This window comes from Vicia villosa, unplaced genomic scaffold, assembly GCF_029867415.1.
Source record: "Vicia villosa cultivar HV-30 ecotype Madison, WI unplaced genomic scaffold, Vvil1.0 ctg.002544F_1_1, whole genome shotgun sequence".
In the NCBI taxonomy this organism is placed as follows: Eukaryota; Viridiplantae; Streptophyta; class Magnoliopsida; order Fabales; family Fabaceae; genus Vicia; species Vicia villosa.
Genome location: NW_026705963.1, coordinates 245,523 through 269,154, shown reverse-complemented (window position 1 = coordinate 269,154; position 23,632 = coordinate 245,523). Strand labels below are relative to the sequence as shown.

Genomic DNA, 23,632 nt, shown 5'->3' with positions numbered 1-23,632 from the left:
TAAATCATTAAGAAATATTTGAAAAAAATAAGAAATTAATTGATTTAGTACTGTAATATTTGAACATTTTTACAATGAGTTTTTTTATATATATAGAAATGGTGTATTTGTTGTATTTATAGTGATCTTAAATGTTAAAAAGTGCAAAAACAAACATTTATTATTCTTTCTGCAAAAACAAAAATTTGAATGTTTTGAATATTTTAAATTTTTTTAACCATCATTAATTACAGTCCCAAATGCTTCTTCTGACGAATAAAATAACGATAAAATATGTAGTATAAGTTATTTTATTCAAATTAATTTATTTCAATTACTTTAATCAAATTGTTTTATTCAAATTACTTTTTAATATTTAATTTTATATTTTGATTTGGTCTTAACAATATGCAAATCATATTTACACTTATTAATATATAAACTAGCCTATGATTTAAAATATTTTGACTTTTAATAATTATAAGTATAATATATTTATTTTGGGAAAGATAATATATTTATTTTTAACGATGACAATTTGTTTTTATATTTAAAAAATTAGATCATTTAATATATGTTACCAAATCAAATAAATATAATCAGATACATTATATTTATTTATTAGTTATAACATTGTACAATCCATGTGAATACACTGGTAGATGATTCATCATGGTAGATTTATAACGATGGTGAATGATTCATGCGAACGTCTTGTGCTTGAAGGAATTTTCGGTTGTTGGTAATATATTTTTTAGCTTCTTCAAAAAAAATGATTCATGCGAACGCACGGGTAAATGACTGCTTAATTATTTTATTTATTTTTTCTACAGTATATATTTCTAAGTAGATTAAATTAATATTTATATGAAAATTATAATTTCAAATATTTTTTCTTTTTAATTTGCGTATCTTTTATATATATTTATTAACCATCGGTATATATTTATTTATTATTTATAAATTAAATTCATTGTCATAATCATTATAATTATTTTTAAAACATATCATTAAATATTTAATTAATATATGATCATAAAATCATATAATATCAATAGAATCCATAAATTTACAATTCAGAAAAATTTAAAAATTATAGGCATGTCCGACGGGCCGAACCTATTTTTCTAACGGGCCGACAAAATATTGACTTAAATTGAACAAATATTATATATCATATGTTGTAACGGGCCGACAAAATATAGGTTTTTAATCCATATATTAATTTTTTTGAATTTTTTAAAACATTTAACTCAATCTGTTTATAATTAAAAATCAAAATTTTTTAAACAACTAACTTATAAAATAAAATACAAGAATATGAAATCAAAGTGAAATTTTTTTAAACACTTTAAAATTAATGTTATGTTTCTATGACATTTAGAATTTCAAATATTATATTTTTTTAACCATCAAAGCACTATATTTATTTAATATTTCTGACAATATTGTGCGACCTGTACGAACACACGTGTAGATGACTAATTAATTATTTTATTTATTTTTAAACTAAACTATACATTTTTTTACGGGTCGAGATTACTTAATTTATATATCTTTTATATACTTTCTTAACCATCACTATACTATATTTATTTATTATTTATAATGATATTGCGCGATCCGTATAAATGCATGGGTAGATGACTACAATGATTTCATTTATTTTTTCTACTAAAGTATATATTTCTAAATAAATTAAATTAATATTTATATAACAATTATAATTTCAATTTTTTTTCTTTTTAATTTGTGTATCTTTTGTATATATTTATTAACTATCTTTATATATTTATTTATTATTTATATCAACTTTGCGTGACCCGTGCGAACGCACGGGTCCTTTACTAGTCTGTATATTATTTTGAGTAATAAATATAATACTTTGAATAATATAAACAATATTTCAGTATTTATGCACCGTGCATAAGGATATACCTTATGCACATTAGCACATCCCCTTGATTATAGGTGATATAAAATCAAAAGGGTCATTCATTGGTAGTTAATAGTTATGTCTCTTGTTGCAACCTGGCACTGTGTACACTCTGCTACAGACCTTGGTACTTTGATACCACTAGGCCTCACAGAACGTAGAAGGTCATAATAGATTTTACAACTGGAACAGTTTGTGTAGTTTTGAAATGATTTCAAGTTTGGTACATTTAAATCTAAACCGTTTGATCTCAAAGTAACAGAAACAACATATGCTCCGAATAAGCAACTTCTAAAATAGGAAATCTAACTTTTATTACCACACACAAAGAAGCACAAATACATTAAAATCTCTATTGAATTGCACATGATTTGTACTGATAAGCCGCAATACATCGTCCAGAAGGAGTATCCGATTTTTTTTTAGTTTAAGGGAAAAAAACCCAATAAACCATCACATATGTTAGGGCTGTTTTGTACAAGTGTACCTGTCCAAATTATATATGTCACACATGTACAGGTAACCAATAAAATTTTATCACTAGGAGCAAGGGAAGAGATCGTCGGAATCGCGATCGGAAACGGAGGAATCCTCGGCAGAGCGCGCGGTGGCCGGAGGTCGTCGGAGGGCGGCTCGGTTGCCAGCGGAGGTTGAAGGCGGAAGGGACTTGGCCGGAGGTGCGATCGCGAGTGAGAGGAGAGAGATCGGAGAAGATTGATTGTTGATGAAGATTGACGATTCAGATGCGATGTGAAATTGTTCGTATTGAAGAACAGATGAACAATTCTGAGAATGTTGCATTTGGGGCATCATAAAACATGTTACTTAACTGAAACCAAATACCAGTCAACAATTCAAATAACAACTCCCTAAAAATTTGGATTGATTCAAACCAAAAAATACTAATTAAATTTCAACATAGCCTTTAGTTTTTTGTGCTCAAGTCTTGCATTTGACAACAGTTTTGATTTATTATCTTCTTGGAATGTTGGTCTCAGCACTAGCTCTACCAAGGCAGGATCACTAGAGAGGTTGGCAATCAGTGGTATGGACTATGGAGTGTGCCTGCAATTGCAAATTAGCAGTGTAGTTGGTAAATAGGAATGTTAATAATAGTGCTAACAAACCTGTTTTTGAACTATATATTTATTTGCCTTAGAAACTTATTGCAGTCATTTATATACCTGAAGTATACGAATCATGAGATGTGTAAATGTTACAATCCGATGATTCTGAGGGAGGCCTAGGAGGTGAAGACAGGAAAGGTTTTGGTGGTATTTGCAAAGATTCCAAGCTACCTTCCATCATTTCTACCACTTTACTCATTTCAGGCCTATGGGATGGATCAGTTTGGATGCACCATAAGCTTACTATAATCATCTTTCGAACAATCTCTTTATCAAATTCATTATTAAAGCTCCGCAGTCCAGGTACTTGATTTTGTTCAAGGCGCTTGTAAATCCAATGTGGAAAATAAATTTCACTCGACCGTTCAACATCAACCGTACTGTTATTGTGTTTTCCACCAACCATTTCTAAAACCATCATTCCATAGCTATATACATCAGACTTGTGAGAAACAGAACCGAAATTTCTAGAGAACACTTCGGGAGCAATGTATCCTGCAGTCCCTCTAGCACCGAATAAAGATATATTACTTTCTTTTCTTGCACATACTTTTGCAAGTCCAAAATCTGAAATTTTAGGACAAAAATCACCATCTAGCAATATATTATGAGGTTTTATATCAAAATGCAAGATTTTAGTATTGCAACCCTTGTGCAAATACTCTAATCCTCGAGCAACGCCTATTGCAATATTGTAGATAGTATTGCAACTCAATGGAAAACTTAGCTTTAGTGGATCTTTGTCTTCATTTATAAACTTTTCTAGTGATCCGTTAGGCATGTAGTCATATATCAAAGCTCTTTTCGACCCTTCTAAACAGAATCCCAATAAACTAACGATATTAACATGAGATGTGACACTAATACTAGCAACCTCGTTAATGAATTCTTCACCGTTACCATTGGATTCACTTAATACCTTTACTGCCACGAGACTCCCATCTTGTAATTTTCCTTTGTATACACTTCCGTATCCTCCGTGACCTAGTTAGTTTTTGAATGAATTTGTTGCTTTTTTTATATCTGTATAAGTGTATCTTTTAGCTGCTAGATGACCATGGTTTTTCAGAAACAACTCAATTATTTGGTATGGTGAGTTTTTGTTGCTGATAAAACGCCTTCTCAAGAACCAAGCCAACAAAGCTAGAACTCCAAGTACTCCAGTAGAAGATGCAACTGCATAATTTATCAAGTAATTAAAAATCTAGTGCAGAAAAGTGTTGTTATAGACTAGTATATTGAGTATTTATGGAAAATGAACATTTCACACCTATTATCATCACACCACTTTTTCTTTTCTGACTGTAATTAGAAGCAAAGTTATTAAATTCAAGGTGGTTTAGTACTACACACTAAACCAGATCGTAATTAAGTTAAGACAAAATGTTACAAAGCTAAACCAGATCATAATCCTCTATTATTAAATCATTAGACCTGCAAGTTACTAGTTAGTATTATTAGAACTATATTAATACACACATTGAAAAGAAAGAGACAAATCAAATGTCAGTTTTGTGTATTGCACACACTATCATTAATGATCAAAGATGGTTCTTTATAGACCACTAGTTGTGTTTACAACTCACTAATCATACCTAAAAGAACATTATCAACTTAGTTAATTAGTTACTAGTCAAACAAGTAATCTAACTAACTTAACCACTTAGTTATTTACATGACAAGTAACTCATTAAATCCTTCTAGACTTGAATAGTAATTCAACACTCTCCTTTAATTCAAAATCTCTACACTTATTACACTTATTACATTGAGCATGCTTCTAATCTCTTTGAATTTTTCAATCTTTAACAGTTTGGTTAGAACATCTACTACCTAATCATTTGTTTTGCAGTATGTTCAAGTGATTTTTCCCTTTCTTACTTGATCTCTAATAAAGTGAAACATGAACTCAATGTATTGCTTCTTTCATGAGCTATGAGATCCTTTGCAAGGTTAATTGTTGATTTGTTATTTACCATTAGTTCAACTTCTTCCTCTTTTCCTATCTCCATTACAAACAACAAAGATTGGAGTCATGCTCTTTCACAAGATGCATTACAGGATGAAATACATTGAACTTCCCAAGATGATGGGGTCACCGTTGTTTGCTTCTTGGAGCACCATAAAAATGGAAACTTAAACAACTTGAACATATATTCCATTGTCCTTCTTATTTCAACTTTGTTTTCACACCAATTCGAGTCACAAACAACTAGAAACTTATCCCTTTGTCTATTAGGAATAAAAAATAAGATGCTTTGGTCTATTGAGCCATAAGATATCTCATGATGGTCATGACTACTAACATATTTGATAGTTTAGGTTCCTACATAAATCCTCTCACCACCACAATCAAACTATATTATATATCATGCTTGGAATTATAAGCATGCCTCAAACATCTCACCATTGTCTTTCAATTTTCATTTCTACTTAATTCAGAATTTGCTTCCATAGGATTAGTTGTTTGAGTTCAACTTCATCAAATTAAATCTGTTCAAGATATCAATTATGTACTTTATTTGGTGCATTAGCAAGACTTTTATGATTACAATAAGTTCAAATCCAAGAAAGTAAATTCAGTCTTCAAATTCAATCATATCGAATTTAGTGATCATGCTGAAATTGAGACTCTTATTTTTACGTCTCTTTTATTTTTTATTATTCTCGTGTTTCATCTCATTTTATTTCTATCTTCTATCATAAATTATTTTAAGTTTAAGCATTTTTATAAACCAGTTTGTGAAACCTGAATATCACAATTCACACCTCTCTTGTGTTTGAAGTCACTTGGTCAAAAAGTGGTATCAGAGTCTAACTCATGTTATAAGACTGATCATTTCAAAGAATAGGAATAACTTCAAACAATTCACTAAAGAGACTCTCATTATTCTTCAATAGAGAATGGTATGCTTTGTGAAAAGAGAGGATGATAATCTTTATAGAAGGGGTGGATTATCATTAGGAGTGAGAATAGGCTAGGCCGAATTAGGATTTTCCTAGCTTGAGTCTTACCTGCTAAAAATTCAAAGCATAAGCCTGACATGTATTCTATCATAGACTTAATTTTAGGCCTAAGCCTAGCCTTTTCAAAGGCCTGATTGGCCTACTAGACTACTTAAAAGCCTACTTTGTTTGAAGTAAATGAGAAATTCAACCAACATTAAATACTCTAACGAATTAAAAGAACAATGAGACTAAATGTTTGTTTTCATTGATTCATTTGAGTTTACCTATTAGCATAAGTTTTGTGATACTGTTTTTTTAGAGAACTTATGAAAACAACTTATGACAACAACTTATGACATTGTTCATAAAGTTTTTTCAACTTATTTTCATAAGTTCTTCACGATGGCTAAGCTTTTATATTTGTATTTTAATTCAACGTACAAAATACAATTTAATAATAGTAAAGTTATCCAAATTTATTTAAATAGGTCGTCCTGATAGACTTAAAATGTATTTTTTTCTGGTGTGGCATAACATTTTTAGCTAAATAGATTTATAAAAAAGCATGGTCTAGTCCGAGCCTGTGTAGGCTAGGGCATAGACCCCTGTTAGTTGGTCTTCCATATTTCCACCCCTAATTATCATATCTGAACTTCTATAAATAATGGTTCTTTTGTCCCACACATCTAATTGACGGTGCAGTGGAAAACAAAGATAAAGATATTTAGACCTAAAAGGAAAAGGAAAAAATGTATAATAGTTTGAAAGCAAAAGCATAACTATCGCTTTGAGTATTGATGAGTTCATGTGTGTTTCTTAGTGTCAATCTACAAAAAATGTGGGACATCGTCCAAGTTATCCATGAAGATACTACAAAGATAAAAGGGTTAGGATGAACACATTGACCAATGAGTATAAAATTTTCAAAATGAAAACCATAGAAAACATTTAGGATATTGAAATTCATTTTATTTACATTATAAATCATATGACAACTATGTGTAAAAAAATTTAAAATGAAGATTTAATTTTAAAATTTCTTATATGTTTAAATTGTAATTGGTGACCTAAAGTCATTGCGTTTTATGAATATTAAGATATGTCTTCTATATATTTGACTACCTTGTTTAGAAAATTGACAGAACATTAAATGTAACCAAAGGAAAATTGAGAATGAATAAGGTGACAAAATAAAGTCTCGCAGTAAAAGTTATATGGGACAAAGACATGGAGTCAGAAGATAAATATTTCCAAAATGAAAATTTAAAAAATTCAAAAAATTCATAAGGCACGAAAAACAAATTTCAAATTTTCAAAAGCAAAGTAAAGAAAGATCAACCTTAATTTCAACTTACTTCAAATGCGAAAAGAAAATTCACATAAAGCCATAATGTTCAAAGAATCAAAGAAAATTTAGAATATATAAATCACCACAAAACACTCATAGAGAGCTTACATTGCATGGTACAACAACGACATGGACTCCTCTGATGAATATGAAATGGGAGGACATTGTAATTTTTAAGATATGATGCAAAATGAATTCAAAAATGTATATGATGAGGAGCTTTGCTACTTTCTTATATTACAAATTCAGCAATCAAAAGAAGTCATCCTTAAGCACATAACTTTAGGAACGTGAAACAGAAAAATAAATCTAAAACTCAATATCAACAAAGATGAAGAAGGTCAGAAAATAATTTTGGTTAGAGTTGAATTCTATCAACTGGGGGAGAAGTATGGCCCTATGTGCTGCTTATATGTGTATTTATGTGCTTATATCTCCACCTTTATTAAGTAACTGACTCCTTTTATATGAGTTAATGTTGGATTCTTTATGTTACTTATTTTTATTCCTCTCCTGGTTTTCCGCCTTTTTGATAATAACAAAAGGGGAGAAGTATACTCTCGGGGGTAGATCATACTCTCATTAAAGCATACATTCTTGAGATGTGACAACTCTTCAAAGGATTCTTAATGATGACATTTGAACAAGAAAGATAAATCACAAGTCTCATTAAGAAAAATGTTTCAAGTTAGAGTTGAAAGTGATAGACAAATTTTAATCGAGAAAAGATATTGAAAGATATGAAGTTGTGATCTTGACACTACGAACTTGAAGATGTGAAAGTTATGAAAGCTCGTCTAATCTTGCACTTAGCATTTTATCTTGTTTTTTATCAGTTTATTATAAATGAAGCAAGAGTATGTCTTGACGTACTAATACAATGCACACACATACACAAAATCATTTCAAACCTCTCTTCTTTTTGACAAAACTTCTTAAAACCAATATGGGAAAGTGCTTAAACGATCAAGATTTTTTTTTATCAAATAGGAACGAAAAAACACATTGTTTAATCAATTAAGCCTTGCTTCTAATCGATTAAAATAATGTGAAACATCAAATAATCAATTAAGAAGGCTTTTAACCTATTAAGTGATGCCGAAATTATAATTTTCCTTTTTGAGCAAAGCTAATCGATTCATACATGGTTTGAATCTATTAAAATATTGGAAAAAAAATTGTGGATTGTTGCCTTTTTTTAGCTAGATTTTTTTCTACAAAAAGGAGTTTTTTCCTCATTTTAAAATACACTAGTTTTATGAATAAAAAATCTCTCATTTTTCTATCTCTCATTCTTTTATAAAGCTATTTTTCACTAGAGCTAGTTACCTTAGTGTCAAGGGAGTGAAATTTCTCATATGAGAGTTGTGTTGTATTGGTGTTGTCATATAATTATTTATTCAAGAGCGTAGTTCTCTTGTGATACTTTTTAATATATTTGAAGTTTGCGAGCTAAACTTGTAAAAAATTTAGTTTAATGTTATTGAGTTGAGCCTGTGAAAAAATTCTAGTTATTTGTTGAAGGTTACTGAGTTGAGTCTGTGTAAAAGCTATTGATTATCTGTGAAAGACTTTTGGTCTCACCCTATGCAAAACCTTAAGTTGTTTTTAAAGGTTTTTTTGGGATGATCCTATGAAAAATATCAATGCTTTTTTAGTAAAAATATCAAGGAAAAACTCTTAGAGATTAGAGTAGGCTGAACCAGGATAGTTTTGTGAAGTGACTTTTTTACCCCTGTCTCTTTTATTTTAGTTACTTATTTTTAATCCATTACTTATTTCTCTGTCTCTTCTATTTTCTATTATTTTGTTGCCTCCTCTCTGTTTATTTTTATCTTCAACATAACTCATTTTAAATTTAAGTGTTTTTATAAACTGATTTTTAAAATCGTGATATCACAATTTCACTCTCATGTGTTTTTAGTTACGTGGCCAACATGTTATTCATGTTGAGAACATACAACATACCAGAGATGAGTGATTGACTTCCTTGCTTGTCTTTGATCAACACATCGCAAACCCCTTCAAATGGAAATTTTATGTTATTATCATATCTTATATTTTTGACTTTGTTGAATTATCAAAATGACAAGCCATTCTCGATGACTCATCTTACGATTTGAATGGTTTGTGTCTAAGTACCAACCATCTATACTTCTAAGTTAATCATTTAATGTTTACATCAAGAGGATAAGGTCTGATTGTGAGTTACTCTCACCCTAACCCATGGGTGCCTGTCTGCATTTTCCTTATTTTGTGGGACACACTTTCCCTAACACTCCTTACAAAGTATCCAAATCTTTGAAAATTATAGCATTGAGTACTATTTTTATTCATTGGTTTCTTCTTATTTATCTCTTGATGAGCACTATGGTTTCTTGAATAAGATCTAGGTTAATCATTTTTCTTGGAGTATTTTGTTCTTGAGATCCTCCTCTCTTGGATATTCCATTTCCCTCCAACTTTTAACCACCAACATTCTTAGTTGTTTGAGCCTTCATATCCTACTCAGTCACATATTCTTTTATTCTTTCAAGCACTCTTTGTTTGTGTGCTTCCAAAAACACTGCAATTCCTCAACCTTCATGATTGATAAATCTTTTGATTTTTTTAGTTTACATTGCAATAGAATAAAATTTGGAGGAGAGAGTCTACATCATCTTGTTCACTTTGGTTTGATAAAAAATAATTTGGAAGAGCTTTTCATTTGATCAGTGATATGTATAATCATATAGAAATATCCATCAACTTTCTCATCGTTCTTCATCTACAAATTTTCTTTTAAAGTTTGTTTGTAAACAAACATTTTTGAGTTTGTCATCACCAACACGGCATTTCTCGAATGTATCAAGGATCCTTAGATGAAGTATCCTGCTCAATTTTCTTCTTCAATACATTTATGTGTCGTGATTTGTATATCTGATGCATTACAGACAAAATCTTGCATTCTCTTAGCAATTTTTCCATCACATAGTGGAATCTAAAGATCGCTTGCTCCATCTATCCTAATTATTGTTGCAAGGAACTGGGACCTTTCCACTAAATTCGCTTCAAAAATTCTCTAAAATGTTTTTCATGGTCACTCAATAAACAAGTAGAATGAACACAAAATTTTAAACACCTTAAAAACCCAAAAGCTTGACTCTCTAGACAATACTTGCAAGAACTACATTAACACACATAGCAAAGGAAGAGAGAAATTGAATATAAGATGTGTCTATTGGACACTACCATTAATGATCATAGATTATTATTAAAGAAAAAATTGCAAATTATATTTAATTTCTACATACCTGTTGTGACTATTAGAAGGGTCTTATTAGATTTCCCTGCCAAATAAAACAACATATAAGTGTTGATAATTTGAAATATGGACTCATAGGATAGATCTTAAATTTGTAAATTGCGGCGGTACCTTGGTGACAATAAAACTGTCCTTTGGTATCAAGACGACATTGACCTCCATCAAGATCATGACAAGTAGAACAATCTTGAGAAACTTGTAATTTGATTGCAACATCAGCAATTAAGAAGTAAAAAAGATCTTCTGGATCAACACGTGGAACTTCATATTTAGTTGGAAGCTCCACCTTTGAACATCCTTTGAGATGACTAGAGTTGAAAGTGGTGGAATCAGTTACAACCACAATAGTTTCATTACTGGCATACGGGTTTACACAAATAGAAGTATTATTAGAAACAGAAGAATAGTACTGTTGAAGATCAGTTGTGTTGTTGATGTTGCTACATCCGAAAACGGTTACATAATTTTGTAAACGAGATGAAACCAAAGGCGTGTTGACAGTAAACATAGAATTGAAGTTAAGAATGTTGCAGCTTTTCTGTTGCAATAAATCGTGGAGTTGGTCGTCTCGAATTGTTATTGTGAAGGGTTCGATTTCGAGAATATCGAACCATCTATTGTTATTTTGAATGCTTTTTGTGGATTGTGGTTCGGGGTCATCGCAACCGTGTATGGTTAACATGCCACAGTTTGGGTGTTGTGTGGTTGTAAAAGGAAACTGGATTTGTCCAAGATGTCCGCAGTTAATTGAAGGGGGACAGTTAGCTGATGCTAGTAGCAGTTGAATTATAAGGAAGAATGAAAACAAGAAGTGGCTTTGCTGTGAGGCCATGGTGTGCGAGTATGTAAGAGTGTCTCAATTGAATATGATTTATCTAAATTAGTTAAGGAAGCAGCATGGAGAGCAACAGAGGAGAATGGTCTTGTTAGATTAGATACAGCTTTTTTTACTAAATTGATAATTGGTTGATGTTATGAGCTGGCAAAATAATATTGTTGGAGGAAAATAAGAAATTTGAAGCAATCAAGGACAGATGGCAAATGATCTTAGTATTGTGGAACCAAAGAGAGGTAAGATGGTGCTAACAGAAAATATTTTATGGGTCAGCATATATAATAAGACACGGTGCAATGAGAAGGAGGCAGCAAGTGATACTCTACATTCTCTCCTCCTGTAGTGGCATTCCTTCTAAATGATTTCTTTTCGTTTACCATTAATTCTATATTGTTTTCATTTTCTAAAAAGAAATGGAATGACTTAATCAATAGACATTTCCTTGGTACTTGTTGGAATTAATAAAGCTATAATTGAATTCAATTGTTTCTGTGTTCGTTACAATCTCTTCTAAGGGTGCATTTGATTTGCAAAATATGAAGTATTGGACAGAACAGTACTAGACAGTACAGAACAGTACAAGACAACTTTTTGTATTGTACTATGTTTGGGCGCCGTCTAAGGTGCGCAAGGTGGATAGGTCTCTCACCGTGAGAGACCATTTTTTCCTTTTTTTTTTTTCAAATGAACAAGAGCCGTTAGATTAGCTGTCCCTAATGGTCACTCACTTCACTAACACACACCATATCACCACCATCCCTTACACCTTTTGCAAACGTACAACACACCTTTCTTCACCGTCCTTCTTCCACTGTGTCCTTCTTCCATTGTCCTTCTTCATTTCTTTTTCTGCAGCCATTACTCTTCTGCGTTTTATTTTTCTGAAACCATTTTCTTCTTCATTTTCTTTTGTGCTCCCTTCTGATTTCTTCTTTTTGCGCTCCCTTCTGATTTCTTCTTTTGCGCTCCCTTCTGATTTCTTCTTCATTTCTTCCATTTTCGATCCTCTTCCATTAACGATTTGTGTCTGAAGCAAGTTTTTGTGCTTAGTAAAAGTAACAGATATTGAGTTAAAGATGGATGGTGGTGACGTTATTGGCCATGGAGTAATGCAAGTTAACTCTGTAAGTCAATTTTCAAACAATCTTATCTTGTGGTTGTAACCCTAATTGATGGTTGATTTACTATTTAGTTATTTATATTTTTTTAGGAAGCACACGATGGGATTTTTCATGAGAATGGTCGTGTTAACGATGACGGTGAACTGGATTTTGTTAGTGATGGATGCTTGGATAATGTTGAATATGACAACAGAGTTGTTGATGAAGATTCTGAGTTTGAAGAAGTTGAATACTATGATGAAGATGCGGAAGAAGATAATGAATTTTACGGATGTGAATACGATGATGAAGATGGAGATGATGATGGCGAATTAGATGGTGATGATTATGATGACGAGATAGGTTCCGGTTATGTTAGTGGACACGAATATTGGAATACAGATTCAAACGGCAGTGGAATTTCTGGGGAAGGATCGGAATGGGGTTCGGACAGATTGAATGAATCGATATCTTCAGATCAACTTCCAGACGAATCATTTGTTGTTGACGAGTTTGACGACATTGCAAATATGGACATGTTTAACTTGCAATGTGATGATGTTTCGAAGCTGCAATTTGGAAGTCTGGAAATAGCTTACACATGGTACTGTTGGTTTGCAAAGATGAACGGTTTTGCAGTCCGTAAAGGTCAAGTTATTAAAAAAAAGAGTGGAGATGTTACTCAACAAACATTTCTTTGTAACCTTGCAGGATTTAGGCAAAACAAAGTAGATAATCGCAAACGTGGTCCGAGGCACGAAACCCGGTGTGGATGTGAAGCAAAATTTCGGGTTCATATTGATATAATTTCACACCGTTGGTATGTCACAGTTTTTACCTTTGAGCACAATCATGCAATGTTAAAGGAGAAGCACTGCAGGTTGTTGGCAGGTAATAGGAAGCTTAGTAAGTCAGATAAGATGCAAATTAAGAATTTTGGGAATGCCGGAATCAAAGTAACTCAAATGATTGGTTCATTCGCTAATGCTACCGGGGGGTATGATAAGGTAGGATTTTTGAAGAAGGATGTACATAATCAAATTGCAAGACAAAGGAAAGAGATGTCTTCTGATGCTAAAGGTGCTGTCAGGTATCTTATTGATCTTCGTGTAATAGATCCATTGATGCTTGTTGCACACACGGTGGGTGCGGATGGAACGTTGCAAAACCTATTTTGGAGCGACGGTGAGAGTCAAAAGAATTATGAACTGTTTGGTGATGTGCTTGCTTTTGATGCTACCTACAAGAAAAATAAGTACAGGTGCCCATTTGTTGTTTTTTCTGGTGTTAATCACCATAACCAGACGATTATATTTGCTACTGCCATAGTTTCAAATGAGGTTGAAGGGACATATGTATGGTTGCTGGAGCAGTTTTTGGTTGCAATGAAAGGTAAGACACCTTTATCTGTAATAACGGACGGTGATGTTGCTATGAGAAATGCAATCAGGAAAGTCTTTCCCAACAGTTACCACAGGTTATGTGCATGGCATCTCCTACGAAATGCAATTTCCAACATTAGCAATCCCAATTTCATCCCTGTTTTCAAAAAATTAATGCTTGGTGATCACGATGTTTGGAAATTTGAGAGTCTGTGGAATGAAATGTTAGATAGGTTTGGGTTAGAAGATAATAATTGGATCAATGAATTGTACCAGAAAAGGAAGATGTGGGCAACAGCTCATATTAGGGGAAATTTCTTTGCAGGAATAAGAACGCCATCGCGGTGCGAAGCATTTCATAGTCATATGGGACAGTTTGTACACTGGAGGATGAATATGACTGATTTTGTTAAGCAGTTCCATAGGTGTGTGGCATATTTTCGATTTAGAGAGGTTCAAGCTGATTTTGAATCCCAATATGGACAGGCAGTGTTGCATACCAATCTTAGGGCGCTTGAGAGGTCAGCATCAAAGCACTGGACAAAAGAGATATTTGAAATGGTACGATCTGTTATGAAAAAGGTAACCTTAACATCTGTATTAGATATTCAAGATATGGCATCAGTTACCATTTATGCGGTGACAAAATACAAAGACGAAGGGCATGGATGGCGTGTTTCCCACTGTCCATCGAATAACGATTTCAGATGCTCGTGTCTTAGAATGGAATCCATTGGGATTCCTTGTGAGCACATTGTTGCTGTGATGGTTTATCTTAATATTGTAGAATTTCCTGAGAATCTTGTGCTGAATCGTTGGTCATTATATGCGAAGGAGTCTATTAGTGGAAGTTATGAAGATGGTTCCCACTACTGGGATTCACATTTGGTTGCTAGACACGCTACTTTGGTGAATCTTAGTAAGGAGGTCGCTGACTTGTCATATATGGATGTTGATGATTACAAAAAATATTTAGAATATCTGACTAATGAACTTTGTAGGCTTAAATCGAAGTACAACAATGAAGATGTTCCAGATAACATACATGTTGAAGAGGAGTTGGTGAATATACTTAACCCTTCATGTTCAAGAAGCAAGGGTTGTGGACCAGGTACTGTTGGTACATCAGAGAGACCCAGGCGGACACAGACGTGTGGGATATGCGGTGCAGCTGGTCACAACAGAAGATGCTGCCCTACTCTTGGAGCAGATGGAGAGCCTCCTGCAGATAGTTCTTTACAATCAGTATCTGTAAGGTTAAGTAATGACTATGGATTTTCAGTTTGAAATTCAGTGAAGTGATGAAGCAATGCCAAAATGATGTTATGCTGCTTGTTTGGCAAGGAAGGTGTCTGTTTCTGTTAAGAATGGGTTAAGAATGGGAATGTGGTGAAGTAAGAGGTGGTATTCGTAGTCTATTGTATTGGATAATATAATTGGCAGTTATACTGATTTTGTAATTTTGGGTGCTGTGTTGCAAATGTGGGATTTGTTTTGTAATAGGCATTTGGTATGCTTACTGTAACAGACATTGTGTCTTGTTAGTTTTAATATATCCAAGGCTGGAAGTTGATGTAACTGAAGAAGTGAATTGCTGTAATTTTATCCTAAAGCACATTGAAATTCATCTATTGTTGTATTGTAATTTCCCTAATTCAACATAATATATTTCATAAATTAATCAACAATGTTCTAAATATTACTTAGATAGAGTAAATTCATACTGTATTATTTGTGATAAAAATACAATGCACAATTTTGATTATGAAACCAGCCAAATTAAATTAAAATAGAACAGCACCAAAATTTCTAAAGCAGTACAAATAAATAGGATTGCTTACCTGTACTATTTCAAAACTTTGGTACCTTTGGTGCAATATGAAAATGCAAAAATAAATAGCATAATTTTTCAATTCAATGGAACATAACAATTAAAGGTGCATCAACATAATTTAAATATTCTTCATGTTACATTTCTATTTTCCAATATCAGGTGCATCAACATAGTTTCAGTGGCAGCTACTATTATATCATCACTTTCCTCTAATCAAATGCTTTGGTGCAAGCACAGAAGCCTTAGGTGCAACCATTCAAACCGCTCCTTCAACAGCATTCGCTGCAGCCTACAGTTCAATCCACTGCCAATTACTTCACATAATGCGTTGTTGTTATTTGCCATCATCAATATATCCACACCCAAGGACACAACAACTAGCACATAACAATGTAAGCAACAGAAAGCAGCAAAGGGCGGTCCAAATTACACAAAACTGCATAAAGCAGCAAGCAAATTATCCTAAAAATATATTACAGACAATCATAGTAGTAGTTTCAATCAACAAAACATGGTCCACGCAGCCATCCAAATATCCAAACAAATGGCCACCGCACATTCTCATTGTCTAAGTCGCGGTTGTCATAACTTTCCAGTATTCCTTCGACTTCCGAATGAGCTCGTTGTTGCAGTCGTTATGGTTTCCCATAAGCAAACGCATAGTTACGGCCATCCTTGTGACAATCTCATTCATCTGGAAGTGAAATGTGAAATAGTTAACAAAGATTATTTTTGGGGTTAAATGGTGATAATTTATTGTAAACACAACACATCAGAATTGCCATATAATCATACCACACCAAGAGTGTTGCTTGTGAAGTTGTTCTGCATGTTCATCCACTCTACCACCCATAGTGCAGAGCTGTCGCTGCCAATACAACACAACAGGTTCAGTTTGACCAATTGTATATGGAAAGTGATTGTCGATTGGAAGAAATTTGATACCTGGTTCCACAGTTTGGGATCCCCCTTGCCTCCACAATATCCCAGTATTCAAAGTCCGTCATCACGTGGAGTGAGAATGAACTTTCATACACCGTTTCCACCAGCTTATTTAGCGCAGCTCCCTGATAAATTAAGAAGATATAGCTTATTATAGCTTCTTTTCTCAAACATGTGATTATAAAATTCACTTATACTCACGATGTTTCTGATGGTGGACCTTCTTTCTGCGACCACGTCCTCGGTCAGATGCGAGTCCAAATGATAGATCTTGCGATCATCTAATGAAATGACCATGAGGTACCAGTGTCCACGCTGGTCTTCTACTGGGACATAAATCTATAACGTATATCAAATTTTTGAACAAATCCGTTAATTGGCTTATGTAAAAAAGGAGGCAGTGCATACAACATCTAACGATTAGAGACAATTAAATGAAACATTCTACCAATCTCAGGTGATCAAAACGAACAGCCCAGTCATCTTTGTAAAACATGTGTAATTCCTCATGACCATTATTTTTAACAACATCTTCCTACAACCAACAGATAGTTTAATACATTAGCATGTGATTATCACTTATTAGTAAAGACTCATGTAAAATAAGCATCATGAATAATTTGGAGTTTATGGTAATTACCGCGAACTACGGAGGCAGGCACCATAAATTTTTGCATACGTTTTGGTGTTGTGACCACATCACCTTCAACGCCATCATCAGTATAATCTGTTCCAAGGTTGGAATTCATTTACACCAGTAACCAGTTAGCCAACAAACATAATACGTAAAATGATGGGTATGTGTATAGGTTAGAAATGTACCTCACTTGAAACCAACATTCCTGGACACATACACTCAAAATCAGCTCTGGTGTACGCTGTCCTACCAACCCTGAATATTGTATCACTGAAATACAACAACGGTTGTTAGTCATTGTTAAAGAGATTTCATAATAAGGTAATAAAATTCATGTCCACGTACGATGAGTCAAAGTCTTCTTGGAAGACATACGCACACACCCTGATTTCCGTTTGATCCAGTTTCATATCAGGGGAGGTCTTAACCGCGCATCTGAAATGCTGCTTAATATAGGACTTGTTAAGAATATCATACACAATCGACATAAACATTGTTCTTTCATAAGTACTGCTTAATGAATTTTGATTACCTTCGGGACCATTAAACCAGTACTGTTTCTGAATGCATTAGTCCTCCCAATAGCAACAGCTTTTTTAGCTCTACCGCCCGGAGATTGTCGTTTGACACCGAGTGATCTGGGAGTGGTTGCATCTTTTCTCTGCAAGTTGCCAATAGCATTACCTGTAGGCCTCGACCCCTCTCCTGGTGATGGTGTGAATGAGAGCTTTCGACCCTTGGGAAATGTTGATGTCGTCATCAGCTCCTTGTTTATTGAAATAAATATTAGAACAAATAATTTGAATAACATGGTAAATCAAGTGTTTAAAGTTTAAACAACATTAACGTAAAACCATGCAAATATATGAGTGGAAGGCATGTCACCTTTGCATTAAACCTTCGGCTATAATCACTACTGAATGGCTTGTTGGTGTTGTCGGCAACTTCTTTCCCACCCCTGTTTGAATCGGCATCAATGTATGGAAGTTTCCCATAGCTTGTGTTTTGCCGTTTGCAAACAGTATCGGTACGTACGTAGTTGTTATGGGAGACTGTTCTTTTTTTAGCATTCATTCTTTCCTCGGAGTCGTAGTCAGATATGTTTATTGTACCAAAGTTCTTCAGCTTCTCCATCCCTCTGTCCATCATCTTTTCTTTGCCCCGATCATTTCCATCATCTTCTGCATCAGGGGAATATCCAGAGCTAGCATGGACAACTTTGTCTTTGAACCTTGGGCTACGCATTTCCCCACCTACTTTTTTTAGTATCTCTTTTTGATTGAACACAAGTTTGGTCATCATGTCGTTGTGAGAAATCTCCAGAATATCTATCCTGAAACTTAGTTTCTGCATCATACACAATGGTTGAACCATATCAGTAGTTATATAACACAAAAGTTCAACATAAAACGTTTCAACACAACTCTTATATCTCTTTTTTTATAAGCAATGGATTTTATTACTCAGCACCAGTAGTGCATTTCCACATTACAGAGTTGTATGAATATTACAACTCTTATATAGTTATATACTTATATTTTAAAAGCATGTTGGTTTCAAAAATGTTTACCTCCACGGCATCCAACACATCAGCTAACGTGACTTCTTTGGAGCTTACATCAGGTTTAAATGAGTCGTGATCTACATCTTGTCCAACCCTTGGAATGGTTGATGAACAAATCCTCTCGCCCATCTTTGAGGAGTTTTTGTCACCATCCCTACATAAACACCACAACCTTTATTACTTATGTACATGAACATATAAAAATGTAACACATAAAGACATACTAATAAATATTATTAAGAAGGAAAACTTGCATTCCGTTGTCTTTTGAATGGCCAGGGATCAACACAAAGTCGTTGCATCTTGTTGGTTCCATTGATAATGAGTGCTCTCTTGCTTGTTGTTTTTTTTTTATAGAACTTGCTTGTTGTTGATGTTGCTAATATAAAGAAAATAAGGAGAAACGTAGAGTAATGATGTAGAGACTAATCTCGATACCTATTCCATCAAATCACTTAATTACCATTTAATGTGGAATTGACCCAAGCTATCACAATTGCATAAAGTAAATCAGTTGATATCTTAATATAATATTAAGACCTGTTTGATATGCTACTTGCACATGAGATATTAATATTGTAATCACATACATACCATAAGGTTGAAACTAATGATACATTATATATATATATATATATATATATATATATATATATATATATATATATATATATATATATATATATATATATATATATATATATATATATATATATATATATAATGAGGTGCACACCACTCCATCCATAATCAAATATCCCATACACATATAGGGATCAAATGAAAGGTACTACAAACGACAAACGAGTTTCATAAAATGGAACTTATACACATGCAACGCCATGCAACTAAGCTAAAAACACAACAACGATTAAGACCGTAGTCACTACATTGAGACCTGAATCAATCTAAAAAATGGAACACCGTCCACATTGTTATTATATACATTCACTTAACATGTTCATTAGCTAAAACTTGGTTACTGAGGAGCCTGTTTTCTGCTTTCAAAGTAGCAATCTCCATGTTCAGTTCAAAGTTTGCATCCCTCGCATTTTGAAGTTCTTCCGATAGTATTTGGACGTTATAGTAGTTGTAATCACGAATCCTTCTACCTGTTGCGCAAAGCAAACGACGCATTAACAGCACCGCAACATCTTCCTTCGCGTCATAGTCGGTCTTTGCAAAACGGCCAACTGAAACCATAGATTTGGAAAACAAAGGACTACACAAACAAGCATGATACCTTAAAAATTGGAAACCATGTTCAACCTTGACTTCGTGTAGATTGTATACCGGTACAAGGATTCTCATACGGTTGCAAACTACCTCTACCTGTTTTTGTATGCTATTTTGTAGAACGATATCCTCCGCGTCTGTCTCCTCGGCCAAGTTCGACAAAACCGTAGCTTGTAATACAAATAAAAAAGGTTCATAAAGGTTAATAAAGGCCATACATAGTTACATATCATGGTTATCGTTTAATATTATAAGCAACGTATATATACTACATAACATAAGGTTGTATTGTATCAACTTACACGACAGATCTTGAGAAGGCTGAACTTTGTCGTCTGCATACGAACACTCTTCAGATTCGCACGAGTTGATGTTGTGATGTTGTTCATAGACACGGCCTACTTGTTTGCAATATTCCGTGTATGCCCTTTCAGCTTGCTCAAGGCTGTAATATTTGCCATGTGCGTTGTTACTCCATTTGTTAACTTGAGCAAAACATTCAGGCCACGACAAATATATACCTGGGTTACGACCTTCAAAAACTACGTATACTTTCTCCATTATCACCCAGGTCACAGTAGATCCCTTGTCTGTTTTGAGTGGATGAAGTTTACCAGCTTTCAAGTTTAAGTAGATGAAGTTGAGTAAATGAGAGCAATAACTGAGGTAGGGTGGTAGTAGTTGGCCATGGGTTAATTACTTGAGCGGTTGAGTATGGTAGTAATTGATATGATAGTTTAATATTGAGGAATGACATTATTACACCCAAATTTGACAATTACACACTATTTTGATACGGTTTGCTTTTTTATTTTATTTAATAGTTATTATAGCATTATTTGAATAACATGAAACTATGAATAATAATATGAATAAAATTAAATAAATAAAGTTTTGTACTCTTTTGTATTAATGAATAATATGTCACAAAATAAGTATAGTTAGATTGAAAAATATATGTTAGTAATTAAGTAATACTAATTAATCATAATATAAGCATAAAATAAAATGAAGAGGATCTAAAAATAAAAGCCATTTTAGAGAGTTGACCCCCCCTAAAACGGTCCTAAATTGGAAGACCCAATTGAGATTAATTTTGATATATATAAAATCAGTGACGGAGTCCGATATTTTGTGAGAGCAATATATTCATGTAGTGTAATAAAAGAGTTTTTATTTTCTAAGCTTAAATATACATCATACGTATATTAAATATATATCATACATATATTTTATTATGAGATTTAATTTTGAAAAATATTTAATAATTTTGTAATTTTTATTTGTATAATTTTCTCAATGTTATTATAAACAAAATTATTTATCTATCCATCTCTTTTTATATATAAATATAAATAATAATGATATGAATAGTTGTTTGTTTGCCATCTTTGATGATAATGTTGTAATGTTAAAATAAAAATATACAACATAATCTTATTTTTGAAAATTTAATTAAGAATTATTTTAAATTTAAGCATAAAACCAACTTGTCTCTAATTTAGTAGGACATATATGATTTTTATAATAAAAAACTTACTATCATTTATAATGAAACCTTAAATAATTATTCATATACCATGTGAATTCATATTTATAACAAAAATACTTTTTTGATTAGTTAATGCGTTATTCAATTTTAATTAAATATTTCTTATCAATGGTTAAATAATTAGTGAGCATTGCTATTTCTTACGATAAACTTCTAAACAAAACGCAAGAATACATGTGGCAAACTATTACTAAGAGCATGATTATCGGTAAAATTACAAGGTTTCTACACAGTTTTTTATGCTACCGTGTCAGGAGTTATTGGATAATTGAATGGAATCAAGGTTCTTTAGTTTAACAAAGTTGTTACAGTAAAGAACGCTTCTACACTTCCTTTTCAATTATTTTCTTCTTTTTCTTTTAAATTTTTATTAAAAGTGTCCAAATTAATCCAAATGTCAATATATTATATAATTTAGTAGGACTCATTTTAAAGTTTTTGAAGAAGCATATGGATATTTGAAAAATATAGTTGAGTTGTTTAAAAAATTGGAAAAAGTGAAATAATATAAAAAATTATGTAGGACCCATTTAAAGAACTCATATGAGTATAATTGGTGTGGATGCTCTAATAGATGTGGCAGTAAAATATTGATAACAAAACATGGGTTGGATGGTTATATGTCAGTAAGAAACATGGGTGGATGGTTTTTAAAATGGATCATCCAATTACATGAAGACACCTCATTTTCTTCACTTTCTTGCAAGTTTTTCTTCGTAAGTTTTAGTATTTTCCATATATATATATATATATATATATATATATATATATATATATATATATATATATATATATATATATATATATATATATATATATATATATATAGCACTCATATATTTTTTAGAAAACATAGTGGGTGCAAATTAGGGAGAGAGTTTCAGTGCACCTAGCTCCATCCCTGTATAAAAGTGAAAAAGACACCCGTGAATGAACAATTTTATTCCAATACTACATGTCGACCTCACTGCATTGACTGTTTCACTATATTGAGTGTTGCAGTAGTTATATTATTCTTTTGAATGAACAACTCAACTGCACCTGTTTGAAACTGTTCCCTAACCGTGTGTGTATAAATGTCAAGCCAGCTGAGTGTTTCATTTTATATCTGCGAAGGTTTGCTGAAGAAGGAGAAATGAATCACGGAAGCAGGTAATAAGTTATAAAATAGTTTGGTTGTTTGTTATACAAATGTTTTTGAAATGCATCTGTTGTAATATGTTACATATTGCAGTTCAAATGAATCATCAGATGATGGTGGAGCTGATGGATACTACTGGGAGGAAACCATTACATCAGGCTACACTGCAAGCCGAAATGTTCTTGTAAGTATATACATGTTATTCAATATGCTGCTTCCATGTTTCATTAACACTAACTCAGGTGTTGTAATCATATATTCTGCAGCATATTCCAAGGAGAGTCTGTAGGTCCTGTAGCTTTTTCTCTTCAATGATAGAATTGTGTGATTATGATACAGGACTTACACATGATTGCATCATCCAGAGTGAAACTCTTGACGGTGTAGAGTATCTGTATATAGGGGAGGGGTGGTACCAATTTGCAAGGAAGAAAGTATTCAGGAGAGGTGATCGGGTAGGTTTTACCGTTTCACTGGTTCCTAATAGGTTGTACGTGAAATTGTTGAATCGTTGAAGGTGACATGTTTCGCGGTGTAAAATCAAAAGGCTGGAAAACTTAATTTTTATGGGTCGCCGTATCTAAGTATGTAATAATGTGAACTGTAGTGTTATGTAGCAGTCACAATAGTCGTGTTATATGTAACGCAAATCCGCGTTGTGTCGCGGCGGCGGCCAGTGCTGGGTGTTGGTTTTGACGTTGTCGTGATCCCAAATGTGTTTTATGTTCTTAAATATTAGTGATGAATGAGCAATATTTTATTTTGT

At 32.9% G+C, this 23,632-nt stretch overlaps 2 protein-coding genes and 1 pseudogene across 2 annotated transcripts; 2 read left to right on the top strand and 1 right to left on the bottom strand.

Moving 5' to 3' along the window:
* Nucleotides 1-2,388: 2,388 nt before the first annotated feature.
* Nucleotides 2,389-11,526, bottom strand: LOC131639143 (LEAF RUST 10 DISEASE-RESISTANCE LOCUS RECEPTOR-LIKE PROTEIN KINASE-like 2.1; annotated as a pseudogene).
* A 1,028-nt stretch (nt 11,527-12,554) lies between these two features.
* LOC131639138 (protein FAR1-RELATED SEQUENCE 5-like) lies at nt 12,555-15,247 on the top strand. The gene is made up of 2 exons (XM_058909642.1): nt 12,555-12,602; nt 12,689-15,247. Exons 1-2 carry the CDS (start codon nt 12,555-12,557, stop codon nt 15,245-15,247), a joined length of 2,607 nt encoding a protein of 868 aa, XP_058765625.1.
* A 7,613-nt stretch (nt 15,248-22,860) lies between these two features.
* Nucleotides 22,861-23,381, top strand: LOC131639137 (uncharacterized). The gene is made up of 3 exons (XM_058909641.1): nt 22,861-22,877; nt 22,960-23,050; nt 23,133-23,381. The coding sequence occupies exons 1-3, from the start codon at nt 22,861-22,863 to the stop codon at nt 23,379-23,381; spliced, it is 357 nt and encodes a 118-aa protein (XP_058765624.1).
* Nucleotides 23,382-23,632: the final 251 nt, after the last annotated feature.

Bases quoted from the DNA above. Each gene is read 5' to 3' on its own strand.
- LOC131639138 (XM_058909642.1), top strand. From the start codon at position 12,555: ATGGATGGTGGTGACGTTATTGGCCATGGAGTAATGCAAGTTAACTCT. The intron at 12,603-12,688 runs GTAAGTCAATTT...ATATTTTTTTAG, and splicing joins GAGTAATGCAAGTTAACTCT to GAAGCACACGATGGGATTTT.
- LOC131639137 (XM_058909641.1), top strand. The intron at 23,051-23,132 runs GTAAGTATATAC...TATATTCTGCAG, and splicing joins CTGCAAGCCGAAATGTTCTT to CATATTCCAAGGAGAGTCTG.